The sequence below is a fragment of the Haliotis rufescens genome, unplaced genomic scaffold, assembly GCF_023055435.1.
Source record: "Haliotis rufescens isolate VD_foot unplaced genomic scaffold, xgHalRufe1.0.p SCAF_6, whole genome shotgun sequence".
Taxonomy (NCBI): domain Eukaryota; kingdom Metazoa; phylum Mollusca; class Gastropoda; order Lepetellida; family Haliotidae; genus Haliotis; species Haliotis rufescens.
In genome coordinates, this window is record NW_025964334.1 from 33,948,461 (window position 1) to 33,966,264 (window position 17,804).

General features: G+C 40.0%; 1 protein-coding gene across 2 annotated transcripts in view; it reads right to left on the reverse strand.

The window, feature by feature from the left end:
* The window catches only part of LOC124116033 (TBC1 domain family member 9-like), a 57,509-nt gene that overhangs the window by 31,617 nt on the left and 8,088 nt on the right, over positions 1 to 17,804 (reverse strand). For both annotated transcript variants that reach the window (XM_046477243.2, XM_046477242.2), the window contains exons 2-11: positions 12,899 to 13,010; positions 11,404 to 11,455; positions 9,226 to 9,303; positions 7,717 to 7,803; positions 7,436 to 7,519; positions 6,732 to 6,865; positions 4,991 to 5,056; positions 2,218 to 2,294; positions 1,767 to 1,820; positions 679 to 750 (exon numbers count right to left, since the gene is read on the reverse strand). In XM_046477243.2, the coding sequence (XP_046333199.2) occupies positions 679 to 750; positions 1,767 to 1,820; positions 2,218 to 2,294; positions 4,991 to 5,056; positions 6,732 to 6,865; positions 7,436 to 7,519; positions 7,717 to 7,803; positions 9,226 to 9,303; positions 11,404 to 11,455; positions 12,899 to 13,010 (816 nt within the window). The remainder of the gene's footprint in view (positions 1 to 678; positions 751 to 1,766; positions 1,821 to 2,217; positions 2,295 to 4,990; positions 5,057 to 6,731; positions 6,866 to 7,435; positions 7,520 to 7,716; positions 7,804 to 9,225; positions 9,304 to 11,403; positions 11,456 to 12,898; positions 13,011 to 17,804) is intronic.

The window sequence follows — 17,804 nt, forward strand, 5'->3', positions numbered from 1 at the left end:
TGATTGATATAATGAGCAACTACCCTCATTGCCGGGCCACCATGACACACAATCAACCAAGCCGCCTCGTACGGCAAGCCTAGGTTTCTTGGAAGCAATTCTAACACATGGGTCTATAACTTTCTCTCCAGGCAACCTGTTGATTTTTTCTTCATCAGATGACCTTGACACGCAATTGGTCACTGTACTGGCCACCCAATACCCAGTTTACATGTATAAGGTACAGAGACCTATTCTAGCCCAATGCAAGTATTTCTAGGGCCATCTCAAAAACTTCATACCCCTCCATAGGACAATCTAATGAAGCGTGAGTTCTTGTGGTAACAAGATAACATCTTTTAAATATGATTTGGCTCCGATCTTTTTATTATTTCTATTCAGAAATTTTGATCTTTAAAAAAAAATAATAAAAAAAATAATTCCTTCATAGAACAACCTTTTCGATGGAGATGACATGGCTTTTAATACGAATATGTGTACAAAATATCCACAATAATACATTAGTGCAGCCTTTATTATGTTCCATTTGGAACTGTTCGTTTTTGTAGATCAGACATACAGACACTACTCTTAATGCGTAACACGAGAAGCCTATGGAGAAAGAGAGATGCACTGCACAGGCGGTAGAGATCTGATTTTGATGTGATTGCTTCAGGGAAATACTGTATCCTGACATACCTGAAGGCCTCACTCCGAGCTCTGGCGTCAAGGTCCCTCTTGAGTGACGATATCTTCCTTGAGGTCTTCCGTCTAAAAACATACCAGGAGGTCATAAGTGTAGCTGCAGCAATCTCATTCAAATCAGATTTTAGTTCTCGTTACCGCTAGACAAAGATCTGAGGACATCCAATTACAGGTCACGTCAGAACGACCTTTCGCGAATTTTGACCAACCAATGAAATGACTGCAGGGAACAACCAAGGGCTCCAAGATGAAGGTGAGGTGAAATGGGGCTTAACGTCGCGTATAAGATTATTGCACATGCATATGCCTGTATGTGTGGCTGCTTGTATTAATCCAGACTGATGCCGATTAATAGTGCTAGCCTACTGAAACACCATGCCATAGTTTAATATGAATACCCCACTCAGACACACTATACTGACTCTGAGCCGACCAGTCCTTGTTTACGCCCCTTAAAACCGATCGCCAGACAGGGTAACAACAAGTACCATCTTTAATCGTCTTTTCGTACGGTGTGGCCAAAGATCAAAACCCAGATCTTGCGCTCTCCGGGCAGACGCTCTACCACTAGACGGAAGCGGTCCCAAGCTACATAGAGGTAGGGGGGTACATAAAGCGTGTTAAAAAAGTGATGATGTCAAAGTGAACATGCTTATGTGATTGATATCATGAGCAACTATCCACAACATTCGGTGCCATGACATGCAATCAACAAAGTCACAGAGCATGACTGTACCTTGGTCCTTAAATCTGCAATTCTCTGGGACAAAATTTGTTTGTTTGTTTGGTTATTTCCTGTTTCACGCCACACTATACAATACTCCAGCTATGTGACTGAGGTCTCTAAATAATCGAGTCTGGACCAGACAATCCAGTGATTGACATCATGAGCATCAATTTACGCAATTGGGCTACGAAGACATGCCCTTCTGTGTGTCTGACCATCCGATCCTGTTAGTCACCTCTTACGACAAGCATGGGTTGCTGAAGCCCAATTCTAACTCTCATCTTCACGAAACCATTGAAATATATGGTCTAGGTCATTTACGTTACTAAACAGGTTGCTTGTCATGATAACTTACTTGGTTCTGGAGGAAATCGTTGTATCTTCTTCAAATCCACCCTCTTGCATCAATCTGAAGAAAATTACCCAACAATTAGTTAGTTACCTGACTCCAATCTTGTTTCAGTTGTTATTTAGCAATTTTCAGGAAACATCTGTTTTACACAACATACACATTGTACCACATGGGGATTCAAACACAGGACTTAGGCATGAGGAGCAACCACTATAACCACTAGGCTGCCCAAACTGCATGCAAGGAGATTGATTGATTGATTGAGAATTTTTACGCCACTTGTAGCAATGTTCCAGCAATATCATGGCGGGGGAAACCAGAAATCGGCTTCACACATTGTACCAATGTGGGGAACTGAACCCCGGCCTTCGGCGTGACGAGCGAACGCTTTAACTACTAGGCTACCCGACTGCCCCGCATGCAGGGAGAATGCACACAAGTGAATCATACTCACTGTCTCATGGCCATATTAGCAAGTTGTTCCATCAGACGGTAGGACTCGTTACTGTGGAGCATCATTGAGAAGAAATGCTGAAAACACAATAATGTACACATTAAATACATAAACCTGGGAAAAACAAAACAAATGTTTAACATCACTTTCTATAAATTTCCACATAAAATAGCCATTTCATAAAATCCCAAATATCAAGTATATTGTAAAAAATACAGAGGGATATAACTATATTGATATAAAGAATTTGAAATTGATTAACATGCTCTGCAACTGTTCCATGGCAATAGTTGGTAGACAACCATTTCAGTTGCTTGCTTTACGTCTTTGTATCAAATGATCCAAGAACTTGTGACCATCTGGAGGAACAGTGGACAAAGTTTATGCCAGCTACCAATGGTATCTGAGACATATATCAAAATGAGCTGACATCACACGAATACCATCTTCCCAAGGCAAGGGATTTAAAGTCCAGTTTCCACCCTTGTCAAACTAGGCTGGAATTATGTAGTTACATTTTGGCTGGACTAACGAGTCTATGCATAGTCAAATCAAAATCGCACATCAAAATTGAAATCCGGTTCGTAAACTGTCGTGCAGATTTCGGTCAATTGCAGGATTTGCATTGCATGTGCACCGCCAGCTCGTTGTCAACTGATATTTTCCAGCTTTGTTCATGTTTTTAATCAATGTGCTCGCGTGATTTTGATGTACTTCGCAATGTAAGACCCGTTTATCACAATATAGATCTTGATGATCGATCTAATTGCCTTGACTGGGCGCCGCCATTTTGTTTAAAACAAATGCAAGTGGGAATCAGATTGGTCCATAGGAGAGGCATAGAAGGGACATAACTCATAATAAACACTGGTGGCACTATGATCGAGCCCAGGAACTCCAGCCTAGTTCGGCAAGGGTGGAAACTGGACTTCTAAAGTCAGTTAACTCTCTTGCCTCGGGAAGATGCACAAAAACATAAAAAAGTTACATTGAAGTCATATGACAAAAAAAACAACAAATATTCTATTGATAATGTACTTTCTGTCAAATCTCCATGTATCTTAAAAGTCAAAATGTCAGTGAGGCAGACTGCAAGTCGTTTCTGCAAAAAGTCTTGTTTCAGGGTTACTGACAGGCAATCAACAATCCAAGTCAGTTGTTACAAGGAGGAGAGTGTTCAGGACCAAATCTAACCTTGGCCTCCAGGGGTCCAATACAAAGACATGCCCTCATCAACAAAGATTTTACATGACAAGATAAGCCAATCATACTGTATCATCATTGATTATCTTCACAATAGTGCTCAAACAAAGAAGTTTTATTAATTATTATGTTATCCACCCTTTCTACAAGTGGGAAATATTGCTGTTAAGAAGTCTATATCACTCAGAATGATTGAGTTTAAAGCCGCTTTGAATGGTATTTCAGCCATATAATATCGCATAAGCTTATGTGGAAGATATTCTGAAATGAATCAGGTCTTTGATATTTACAAATCTGAAACCTATGAACATGGCTACAGTGCTGACAAACCACTGATCATAATCAGGGTGAATCTGGGATTTCAAACCCACAATCATCAGATCCTTGGATGACTAAGGGACACAACTCTGCTCAGTGAAATAGAGAGCGTGAGATGACTGAGCCACTTCTTTTTCATCTGGACAGTTAGATTAACTACCAGAGATTTTAACAATTTCTATCGAAAGAAAGAAAAGAAAGAACATACTCTCACTACAGACCAGCAGATATCCTTTACATGGTTAATATACATTTTCAGCGACAGAAACTAACAGTTTTAGTCCACTAGTCCTTATAATGATAGCACATAGCAAAACCCTCAAAAATGGTAAATGTCTACTTGTCCTTATAATAACTAATTAATTGGGCAGTTTTGTAAGGACAACAGGATGAGTGCCAATTTCTAACACTGATATTTCTAACAAAAAACATAATCTGATGTGAGTTTGTTTCTGGACCAGCACAGAGCCTGATACTCGTCAGTACAAAGTCAGTATCAATTCCCATTTTGGTATTAAAAACTTCCCAAATTCATGTTATCATAATCGCAAACAATGTTATGGCTCTGAAGTGATGTCTTGTATTTCGCTGATAACAATGAGTTGAGCTTTTAGCAATATTCCCGCAATATTAAGGCAGGAGACACCATAAATTATCTTCACACAAGGTAGCCGTGAGAGGAATCAAACCCAGGTCTTTGGCGCGACGAACAACCACTTGAACCACAAGGCTACCTTACCTCCCCAATGAAGAGGAAGAGGCCTAATGCTTGAATTACATTGATGCATTGAATACAATCTTAAAATAAACCTCTGAATTTAAGAAAATGCGAATGAAAAAAAAACCCAACTTTTGAATAATTAATTATCATTTCCAAGATTATTGCACTTATATAGCAACGCGCATGCACGTGTATGTATGTGTTTGAGTGTGACTGCTTGTACTAGTCCAGATTGATGCCTATTTATAGTGCTAGCCCACTGAGATACCATGCCACAGTTTGACAAAGAATACCCCAGTCAGACACAGTATACTGACTCCGAGCCAACCAGTACTTGTTTTAGCCCCTTAATGCCGAGCGCCAGACAGGGTAACAACAAGTACCATCTTTTAACCTCTTTTGGTATGATGCAGTCGGGAATCGAACCCCGGACCTTCCGCTCTCCAGGTGGACGCTCTACCTGTAGACCACGGAGGCGGTCGCACTTGGTTTGGAGTCGTAGACAAATGACAAATGTGTGAGTGTACTTACATCAGCCTCCCGAGTTGACACCTTGACACTGTCGGGGAACAACATGTTGTTGCCTCGATCCAGTTTCTGGAAGGAGAAAGTTGAAGAGTGAGTTGCGTTTTGTGACACTTTAAACTATATGCAGAGTATGATTTCATTCTGTTTTGCCACCTGCACCAGGTGCAACCAAGTAAATTAATCAGGTGACACCACCAAAATATTGACTGCACCATCTTATCAAAAATTGAAACACTGTATTTTCAGTTGTTTTGAATATCAAACAAATTCAGAGAAAATAAATTTGCGACTGTGCTCCAGTATCTTATTTTTAAGGAATCTGTATCGACTTTTCCCATCTTGATATCCAGTAGACAACCTTTAACAGAAGTTTCAAAGTGTCTGTTTGTTGTGATTGTAACCTCATGAGTGACTGTTCTGGTGATGATTGTGAAGAATTAGTTCTGCAAGTTCACTGCATTCAGACCTGGGTATTTCACTCATTTCATGGGGGCAGTCAGGTAGCCTAGTGATTGAAGTGTTCGCTCGTCACGCTGAAAACCCGGGTTTGATTCTCAACATGGGTACAATGTGTGAAGCCCATTTCTGGTGTTCCCTGCCGTGGTATTGCTGGAATATTGCTAAAACAGCGTAAAATCAAACTCACTCACTCACCCACTCACACACTATTTTCATGAACTTTTGTTTCTTGGATTCTAAACAATTTGCAGCCGGTTCTAAAACAATTAAGTTGCCCACTTTTATCAAATGTAACTGCTGCCGTGCACTTGTGGTGGGAAATGTTACCTGCACTGGTGCAGCTTGGATATAGATTATATAGATTATATCAGTTAACTCACAGTGTGTTATTGATGACCATGGGTATCACAATCAGGGACTCAAGAAACAAATGTCATTAGTGGAGCCATTTGTAGCTCAATAGCAGCTGGAGAGATCACCAGAAGCAGGGCCTCACACATTATACCCATGTGGAGATCGAAACCAGATCTTTAGATTGACAAGCCAACACTTTAACGGTTTTAACCTCTATTCAACCCCACTGCCCCAATATGATTTGCGGTGAGGTGAAATGGGTTTTAACATCACGTCCAAGATTATTGCACTTATATAGCGACTTGCACACACATGTGTGTGTGGGGCTGCTTGTTCTTGTCTGGACTGATGCCGATTTTATAGTGCTTGCCCACAGAGACACCAAAGTGCAGTTTAACATGAATACCCCACTCAGACACAGTATACTAACTCCCAGCCAACCAGTCCTTTTTTAGCCCCTTAATGCCTAGTACCAGACAGGGTAACAACATGTACCACCTTTTAACGTCTTTTGGTATGACACTGCATGGAATCGAACCCCGGGAATCGAACAGGCAAACATAAATACTGAAGAACAAAACAGCACAAATAGTCCACAATGACAAGCCACAGCAGAGTCAACAATCAATATATTCTGAAAACAAATTCAGATGCAATTCCACAAGCCACATACTGCACATCAAATTTCATAATTGCATATGCCAAAAAAGCTGAGTATTTGGCAAAAATGACATTTTCAATATGGGTGACAAGGCAACCAAGAATAAAATCTAAACACAATTGCTGAAACTGATGCGAAGGTTCACGAACATGAACAAGCCTTTTAGATTCAGAGGTCAAAATGGTATAAGTTGATGAATGGACAACCGACAACACTTCACAAAATTAGGACCAGGTGAGCTACAAGCAATGGAGTTTGTGTTTTACTGACCGTGATGTCCGTCCACCTGAGGATGAGTTTGGCCTCTCTGCCCATCAGGAAGCTGTAGAAGCAGAGGTGATTCACACTCAGATACATCCAGCCCTGCCTTGGCACCTTGCCCTTCCAGTAGCTGCAGGAATAGTCTGAAATAGGATCAACAGACATGATTAAGTCATACAATACAGGCAGCTTGGCACCTTGCCCTTCCAGAAGCTCCAGGAATAGTCTGAAATAGGATCAACAGACATGATTATGTCTACAATACAGGCAGCTTGGCACCTTGCCCTTCCAGAAGCTCCAGGAATAGTCTGAAATAGGATCAACAGACATGATTATGTCTACAATACAGGCAGCTTGGCACCTTGCCCTTCCAGAAGCTCCAGGAATAGTCTGAAATAGGATCAACAGACATATTTAAGTCTACAATACAGGCAGCTTGGCACCTTGCCCTTCCAGTAGCTGCAGGAATAGTCTGAAATAGGATCAACAGACATGATTAAGTCTACAATACAGGCAGCTTGGTACTATGTCCTTACAGGAGCTGCAGGAATAGTCTGAAATAGGATCATTTACATATATATAGGTCATGATAAAATAAAATAATTCCATATATCATAACAAATGATGCGCTCGGTGGAGAATGTAACAATCAAATCAATTTCTTCGACATCACTCAAAAAGAAATATTAACTTGATGATACACATTCACTTACAGTTTACAAGTTTTTCTTCCTTTGGCATATTGAATAGTTTCCTGAACTTCTTGGTAGCCGACTTGAACCTCTCAGTTTCCTCATCTGTAAAAGGAATGCATGAGTGGTCAACATACATAATACAACATCTAACATATCTGAACAATAACAAGTAATAATTTGGTGCGAACGGTTAATCCCAGTGAGTTTAGGAAAGTTCATATATTTCTGGTACACTTAATAATTGGCTTTAGGAAATTTATAGTTGCCTCAGGAAATATGAAGATAAAACAATGACCTACCTTCTTTGAGCACTACTCTGTTGGCCAACAAGCTCTCTATCTTGCAGCGTACAAAGTCAGTCGCCTCCTCATCACTCTCAAAGGCACCTGGACAAGGAGGGAAGTAACTCTTGTACAAAGCACATAAACAAGGGAGATAACTCTGATGTTACAGTACACAATATCAAGCATCAAGAAGTCATAATGTCTCTATATTTTTAAAAGTCACAGAATTATACAGTGTTGTAAAATGAATGTGTGTGTGTGCTGCAATTTGGTTGAAATATGTTGCTAAATGCGATTTGATCCTGGAGGTTTTGAGGTGTCACTATGTTTTTCTCAATCCCAAATCATAAAATAAAAGTGCCATTCAGCTTGGTGAGATGGATAACACTTTAGTTATTGTCAGTTAAATATCAAGATAGATTAATATTTATCAGAACAACTTCAATTTAGTCTTTTTCCCACATTCTGCTGAACAGGCAGGATTTGTTGTCATGGAAGCTTGTGACATCATCAAGGTGTCATGTCATGTCATGTCATGTCTGTCTCACAATTGTACAAGAGTCTTTGTAAAATGTGAAAGAAAATAACTGATTACTTTTCTATTTTTCATTATGTTTGTCCATCAGCTCTAAATGAGTGAGTGTGTGAGTGTGTTGGGTTTAACACCGCTTTTAACAGTATTCCAGTTATATCACGGCGTGTCAGCTAAATGTGGGAGGAAAGCCCAAAGTGATGCAGGTCTCAGGCATTTACCACTTCGGTGAAACCCATGAGCACGGGTATGGTGCTGACAAACCTAGAAACATAATCGTGGTGAACCAGGATTCGAACCCACAATCATAGGTTTCTGGAGTTCCAAATGATATTCTGGAAGGTTAATCTCTAAGTCAAATCACCATTTATGTTAATTTCCTCAGGTCTTGTATTATTGGACATTCATAACCATTTTTGTTGAATCATTAATTTGAGAAAAAAACTTTGCTTGCCATGTTCATGATGTTCATGGTGCTTTCATGAATATTATAATTTCCATACAAGAAAGTAATTTTGATCATGTTGATAGCTTTACATTGTTATGAAACAAGAAGCACTGCAAAAACCCGCAGAGAAACTTAAGACAATTATTCAAATTTTAAAGTGGTTGTTTTTAGTTCTTTTTCTTGATGCAGAAGTCTGATATGCTGGTCTGAAAGTTTCAATCACTCGTATTGTCTTGTCTTGATGCTCAATGGCAGAAATGAAATCTGACTTGTCTTCCAATGGATGTGTTGTCAGATTCAATTGATTCAATTCTCATTTTATTTTAATGAAAAATCCTAGTCAGTGAGCATGGTAAGAGAAAAAGTATAATACAATATAGACTCGTCAGACTGATCTTTTTCAATATTTATTCAAGTTCTAAAAAAATCCATTTTTCTGTGAACACAAGGATCAAAAGAAGGGGTCAGGTTGTTGTAAATGTTTTGCTGGAAAGACGGTTTCATGGCTGTCACAAAAATAACAATAATGAAACTTGGTATTTACTAAGTGTCTGCATGAGATGCTGTTCCAGCCATTCCCAGTCCTTGCTGATTTCTCGCTTGTTGGTCGCCACGGCAACAGCTGCAGACATAAATTTGAATCTTATAGAGAAACAATGGCAATAGAATTCACAGTTGGTGATATAGTGTTTCAGTTCTCTATGAAAACAAACACCTGCTACAGGATCATCACCTTGATCGGTCATAAACAGCTGCATAAAAGACCATTAATGACCCAGTGCTTTGTAACATGGTCTGTCATTATTACTGGAAGGCCTTGCCACTGTTTGTTGTTTAAGGCACCACCCAGCAATATTACAGACTCATGAAGATCCGGGGTAGAATAGGTCTTCAGCAACACATGCTTGACGTAAGAGGCAACGAACGGGATCGGGTTATTGTCAGGCTCACTGACTTGGTTGATGCATGTCATCGTGTCCCAATTCCGTGGATCAATGCTCATGATGTCAATCACTGGATTGTCTTGTCCACACTCGATTATTTACAGACTGACGTCATTTGGCTGGAGTCAGTGAGTGAGTGACTGAGTTTGGTGTTACGCCACTTTTAGCAATATTCCAGCAATATCACGGCGGGGATCACCAGAAATGGGCTTCACACATAGTACCCATGTCAGGAATCAAACCCGGGTATTCGACGTGACGAGCGAACGCTTTAACCACAAGGCTACCCGACCAGCCCTCATATAGCTGGAATACTGCTGAGGCCAGCGTCAAACAACAAACAAACATAGCAGTAACAAACAAGTATGGACCAGACAATCCAGTGATTGATATTATGAGCATCATTCCATGCCAATGGGGTATGATGACATTCTATCGACCATATCATCAAACCTGAACACTGATCCATTAGATCGCCTCCTGTGAGGATTCATATAACCAGGGCCTAGATTTCCAGAACCATCTTATCCCTAAAATTATCATAAAGAAAATCGTAGACTGTCATTGCCTATTTTCGAAAATTTTCATAGCCCTAAGATTTTGTAAGAATGTCATAAATCTAAGATAGCTCCACACTTGTTGTAAGTATATTTTATCGTCATCCAAGATAGCCGCATGCTTTGCCATAGACACTTTTAAAGAAATAATCTGCTTTACTTTCAAACACTGATAGTTCATTTGGTTAAACTGAGTGATTCCAATGGACCATTCGAAAATACACAGAAAGCATCAAAGGTTTCACGTCAGAACCGTTGTTATTTGCGATACAAATATCGTAACTTTGTACAATTTGTGATAGGTAAGATACATGTAGTTTCAAAAATGTATCCAATCCTAAACTTAAGATATCTATTTTTGGATACGTTTTTAAGATTAATCTTAACTAAGATCCAGGGTGCCAATCTTAGCACTAAGGTGATCGTAAGCTCCATACCTTAACATGGACTTACGACAACCGTAGCACCAAGGTTGTTTTATAGAACGGCACCCAGGAATCCAGGGGACCTTGCAAAGAGATTGTAGCACTACCTTGCACAAGACTAAGAGATCTCTGCATAGCCGAACTTACTTCGGGGTTCCTATGTCCAAGCAAAGTTTGTGCACAGCAGTGTATGATAAGAAGCTTTTCATTACTCAGTACGCAAACATATGAATGGACAGTGCCACAAAGTAGGTGCTTTGTTCCATTCACAACAACAAGAACATCATAAACAACAATGGAAATAATGATGATTGAGGCATATCTGCTGGGTGAGGCATATTTTGAACAAAGTCTAAGGAGAGACCACATTTGCTACATGTGCTTTAGCGTGGGGCAGGAGTGAAGCCCTGGAAACTCCCGGGTGTCAAACTGCCGAACACGGTCACCCATCCAACTACTCTTGATGTATCACTTTTGCTTAACTTCACCTCATTTGTGACCTGGGACCTGTCACCTGTACACTGGACCACATGTAATAAATACGGGTATTACCCACTGTCAATCTAAAGCCGCATTATTGAGCCGTTGAAATGTAAAAAGTTACAGGTGCAGAAATGTGATACCTTGGATTTGTATTTAAAATTCCCATGACTATTTTTTCATGGATTGTCATGTTACTATCACTGATACTAAATGGGAAGGAAAATAATCCACTAGTATCAGGTTACTAGCTCTTCAACAGGGCTTGTTAAAATTGTAACATATCAAATGTAATTTATCAAAGAATTTTACTCACAGTAACTAACTTCTGATCCTGGTGTCTGATGAAGAATACGGTATGGGTAGGTCTGAAAGAAGGAATGCAATAATTAGACCTACATTCACTAACAACAGTTAAGAAGCATTGTATACAGGGGCCCTCAAATATATCCCTGTGAGACCTCCTCCTCCACACCCTACCCTTCTCCAGGATATATCTTGTTATCCAACACTGTATCTAGGGTGACCAGAAGCATGTCATGCCCTTATCCCAGGACACATACCTTGTTATCCAACACTGTTATCCAGGGTGCCAACAAGCAGCCCTATGAGACCTCCTCCTCCATATCCCACCCTTATCCAGGATATATACCTTGTTATCCAACAGTGTATCCAGCATGCCAACAAGGAGTCCTGTGAGACCTCCTCCTCCATATCCCACCCTTATCCCAGGACACATACCTTGTTATCCAACACTGTTATCCAGCGTGCCAACAAGCAGCCCTACGAGACCTCCTCCTCCATATCCCACCCTTATCCAGGATATATACCTTGTTATCCAACAGTGTATCCAGCATGCCAACAAGGAGTCCTGTGAGACCTCCTCCATATCCCACCCTTATCCCAGGACACATACCTTGTTATCCAACACTGTATCCAAGGTGCCAACAAGGAGTCCTGTGAGACCTCCTCCATATCCCACCCTTATCCCAGGACACATACCTTGTTATCCAACACTGTATCCAAGGTGCCAACAAGGAGTCCTGTGAGACCTCCTCCATATCCCACCCTTATCCCAGGACACATACCTTGTTATCCAACACTGTATACAAGGTGCCAACAAGGAGTCCTGTGAGACCTCCTCCATATCCCACCCTTATCTCAGGACACATACCTTGTTATCCAACACTGTATCCAAGGTGCCAACAAAGAGTCCTGTGAGACCTCCTCCTCCATATCCCTACCTTATCCCAGGATATATACGTTGTTATCCAACACTGTTATGCAGGGTGCCAACAAGCAGCCCTACGAGACCTCCTCCTCCATATCCCACCCTTATCCAGGATATATAGCTTGTTATCCAACACTGTATCCTAGGTGCCAACAAGGAGTCCTGTGAGACCTCCTCCATATCCAACCCTTATCCCACCCTTATCCCAGGATATACATGTTGTTATCCAACACTGTTATCCAGGGTGCCAACAAGCAGCCCTATGAGACCTCCTCCTCCATATCCCACCCTTATCCAGGATATATACCTTGTTATCCAACACTGTATCCTAGGTGCCAACAAGGAGTCCTGTGAGACCTCCTCCATATCCCACCCTTATCCCACCCTTATCCCAGGATATACACGTTGTTATCCAACACTGTTATCCAGGGTGCCAACAAGCAGCCCTACGAGACCTCCTCCTCCATATCCCACCCTTATCCAGGATATATACCTTGTTATCCAACACTGTATCCAAGGTGCCAACAAGCAGCCGTGAGACCTCCTCCTCCATATCCCACCCTCATCCCAGGACACATACCTTGTTATCCAACACTGTATCCAAGGTGCCAACAAGCAGCCCTGTGAGACCTCCTCCTCCATATCCTTTCCTCTTCTGTAGGATGAAGTATGGGTTTGCCCTCTCCGTGACCCTGTACATAAAACAAGCAGCCAGTGAGACCAAACAGACACATAACCTGCTTTTACTTTAATCAGGGTTTTACCCACACAAAATATTGCCTCTCATATGATAAAATGTCTATCTCTGTTATCCCTTCAGGACAAAGAAGGGTATGATGAATTGTGTGAATTCAGTTGGAGTATGGCTGTTAGATCTATGATGTGTCTATGCTGATAACAAACACAAAAGTCCATGCCAGATTTTCTTCAGTGATTATGTTTCTTTTCAAAGGATAAAACAGGATTTTAACGGATGCAATACCTTGCATCTCCTTCCCATACAAATTGAAAATGAATGCAAAACAATACGGCTGTTTGCATCACTAAATATATCAACATTGAACATGCTGAACATGAAGAACACTGCATATTACATGTCAACATTTCTATAAAATATACTCGAAGAACAGGATGTGAACATTTGATTGTCTTTAAACTAACATGGCCATCTGCTATCTATAATAGCCTTAGGCATACCAGCATGTGTACTGACGTGACATTAGCCTGCCACATGTCACAAGCCTGGGACCCCCCAAACTTATTACTGAGTGAGTGAGTGAGTTTGGTTTTACGCCGCTTTTAGCAATATTCCAGCGATATCATGGCGGGGGACACCAGAAATGGGCTTCACACATGGGCGTGACGAGCGAACGCTTTAACCACAAGGCTACCCGACCATTCTTATTACTGAGAGTCCCCTAGACTCGAAAATAAATAGATCAATGTAAATCCCTGACAAAAACACCAAACATACTACTCAAAAGAAGTTAAACAATGCCCGATTCTTTCATATTACCATGATTACTGTAGTTAATCTGTCATGTCATTGGTGTTCCTTAACTTCTTTTGAGCAGTATATAAACAAGGCTTCTAAGCAAGGACAGTGGTATGATGTCAGTAAACTTCATGGCCGTCAAGTGCAGTGTGCCACATGGTGTAGGAAGTAGGGAACAAAGACCTCATTCCCATGCCTGGGAACTCAGAAACTTTTTTCTGAGACGGTGATGTCCCTGAGAACTAGATTGAGTCAGGTAAATCCCTGTTAGATCATCATTTGTTTGTTTGTCTGTTGTTTAATGATGTTAATGCCGCACTCAGCAATATTCCAGCTATATGACAGAGGTCTGTACATAATCGAGTCTGGACCAGATGACATCATGAGCATCAATCTACACATTTGGAATATGATGACAGGTATCAACCAAGTCACCGAGTCAGGCCACCCATCCCCGTTAATATGCCTCTTATGACAAGCATAATCGCTTTTTACAGCAAGCATGAGTTGCTGAAGACCTTTTCCACCCCGGATCTTCAGGGGTTGTTAGACCATGAACCACACAGGAGAAAAACATTAATTATTAGTTGTAACACTTGTCATGGTCATAAAAATGATATTGGTGAGCAACTATTTCACACTGCAGGCAAGATTCCTATAAAGGCTCCAGATGAGCTGCACATACGCAAAATATTTACTTTCCCCGCACTCAGGAATATTCCAGCTATATGACGGCAGTCTGTAAATAATTGAGTCTGGACCAGACAATCCAGTGATTGACATCATGAGCATCGATTGAAAACTTTGAAAACCCAATAGCATAACAACACTCTGTGTAATACACAATGTATTCTTTACAACTTGCCTTCCATTATTTCTTAACAGGCCTTTTCTTTCTGATCAAACGCAGGCATCACACATACATAAACTCTGCTTAGGTACTTATCTAGGATTCCTATGCATGTCCTTGGCATACATATTCAGGAAAATCTTGTTAGTTTGTTCAACATTGGGATTTTTTTTAAAGTTTTTATTTTCCTAAATTCAGAAGTATTTTAATGGCGGATACCTAGGAAATACAGAAAAATGGACTTATGATGATAAACATTTGAAAGTAGTATCCCACATTAAATATCTAGGTATTGTCTTTACATCCAGATTAGTTTGGTCAAAAGCGTGTGAAACATTAGCACTACAAGCCAGAAACTCTTCGTTCCCTATTACATGTATTACCTTATTAAAGGATTATCCAAACATTTCTCTAAAGGTACCATCTACAATATTTGACGGGAAAATAGCTTCCATATTGTTATATGGTGCGGAAATTTGGGGTTACACTTCTGGTGAAAATACTTTCAACAATAATATCAACCAATGCTGTACTAGGAGAAGTAGGTAGAACCTACTTATGTGTTAATTATTTTAGTCGTTGTATAAAGTATTGGTGCAGGCTGCTGTATATGGATAGTTATCGATACCCAAAAGCATGTTATGATATGATGAAATCACAGGATGAAAAAGGCAGCCACAACTGGGTAACACATGTTCCTTTGCTAGTACCAGAAACCGGATTTACGTATGTTTGGATCGCACATGAGTGTGGCCATGGTGGCAGCATCAAATCTTATACAATGTTTTAAGCAAAGACGTAAAGACATAGAGGTTCAGAATTGGCACGCTAAAATTATTTCTTCATCATTTCTAAACCATTATTCTACATATAAGTCTGTACTCAAACCAGAGAAATATATTATGGAGTTATGTCCAAACAAGGATGTTATCCGCATATTTTGTAAATTTCGATGTTTGAGCCATAAGTTGGGTATTCAACACCTTCGTTACAATGACTAAGTCAACACTGATTTACTTAAGCGCAAGAAAAGTAATCATAATATAATTGAAGATACCATTTGCTTTTAGTTTGTCCATTTTATATGGAAAACAGCTCTAAATCCCAAGCTACTATTACCAGTATCCATCACGAGCATAATTAAATCAACAAAGTAGCAACAAAAAATGTTAAGCTAATCAAAAATATTGCTATATATTTGAAAAGAAATCTGCCTGTATAATGTATCATAAATATTGTGTTGAGATAGTATAACAGTTGTCCCTACTGTCCATGTGCAAAAGTTATTCTCAAGTATTGTACTCTTAGCCATGCGGCCTTTGATACCGAAGAAATGTACAGAAAGATAAGTCCATGGATGTGTAGTAATTCTATCTGCCTAATAGGCGAACCTAGATATGTGGACTCATGTCTCTTATAGGGGCAACTTGGTCTTACTATTTACATAATCTAGAACTTATGATTTAAAGTTAAAATTATTGCCTTAGAGACTTGTGCAAGTCTACAGACATGTCAGAAATGGACAATAACATTATGAGCTACTGGTTTGTTTTACAAAAACCAGAAAGTTGACCTTGATCTTTGAATTATTTTACCCAAACCTTTTCAAAAGAGGGACCCAAGTTTCCAAAGCTTAATAATCATGGTATTAAATGCATTAATACTTTTTGAGTGAGTGTAACCATGGCAACCACAAACATTTTGGGAAGAAATCCATGGTAGAATTATTTCTAATGTCAGTCATCTTGATGTTGTGGACATAAGGAAAATCACTGCCCGCAGCAATGGACATACACTAACAAAATCATAAACCAGTCCAGTTTCACATTTTTGTTACATATTAGTTCCTACACTCACAAAACTTGGATTCAAATAATATGAACTGTGCATTCCATGTGATGAAAAAATAAATCTGCTTGCATCACTAACACGATCAACTGTAGAATGCATATTTAATTCAAATTTAATTTACATTTCTGATTTTCTTCATTCAATCGTTGAGTTTCATTTCAAACAACAAAAACACCTTACATCGTGTATGTAATTTGTTCTGGGCTTCAATGTCTTGGCATTATTTAAGTTGAGTGTGCCTCGTGTTGGCAGCCTGGAGACATCATGTAAGTCACAGTGGTCGACCTGGGACCCCCACGAAGTATCCCTGGGAGTCATGGAGACTCCCACATAGGAAGACCCAGGTAAATCATGTAATGTCACATCTCAAACTGTTACAAGATGTCTCAGTACAATGTTTTCAGTTATTTCCAATAGCACTCTCTGTCTGTCTGTCTGTCTGTCTGTATTTCTGTATCTCTGTCTGTCCATGCCTGTGTGTGTGTGTGTGTGTGTGTGTGTGTGTCTGTGTGTCTGTGTGTGTGTCTGTGTGTCTGTGTGTGTGTCTGTGTGTGTGTCTATGTCTCTGTGTGTCCAAACAGCTGTGACAACCACATGTACAATGAGTCATCAGAAGATAATCAATGACATCGTCTGTGACACCACAAATATCAATCTGTCCAGTTGTACAATTCAGCAGGAACAACCATACTGAACATTACTTATTGACAATATCAAAACTAGATAAACGTCAATATCTGAAGTACAACTATACCACCACACCATCTTTTGTGAGCACCACCTGGATCATGCTGTTCCCCAGGGAGCTGAGACTAAAATTTAAGTGCACAATGACATTGATCCCAAAACTGGAGTAATTAATATAGAGCCATGAGCATTAAGTAGAATGGAATCTGCCACAACATATATAGACTTTGGTCCCTTGTGTCAAAATAGAAAAGTTCAGAAGGTCAACATTGTCAAGGCAAGATTTAACCCTCACAGATTTATATAATAGATTAAAGATCCTCTTTGTATACTACTACATCATCACCCACTGTCAATACAGACAAAGGGTTAACACCACCATCTGCTGCTGGTGTGAACTTTTCATCAATACTGAGACATGTTGTCAAGGAATCAGTATTCTACTTTTCAGTAGGATGAGGCTACACTATGGATACTTCTGTGGTTTAGAGATGGTTTGATAAACTCGGGTAGTTCAAACTAAAAATAAATGTCAAGGTAGCTTGGCGATGATAAAAGCCGTTTTCAGTCCATTGGTAATGTCAAGTTATAAAACTGATGAAA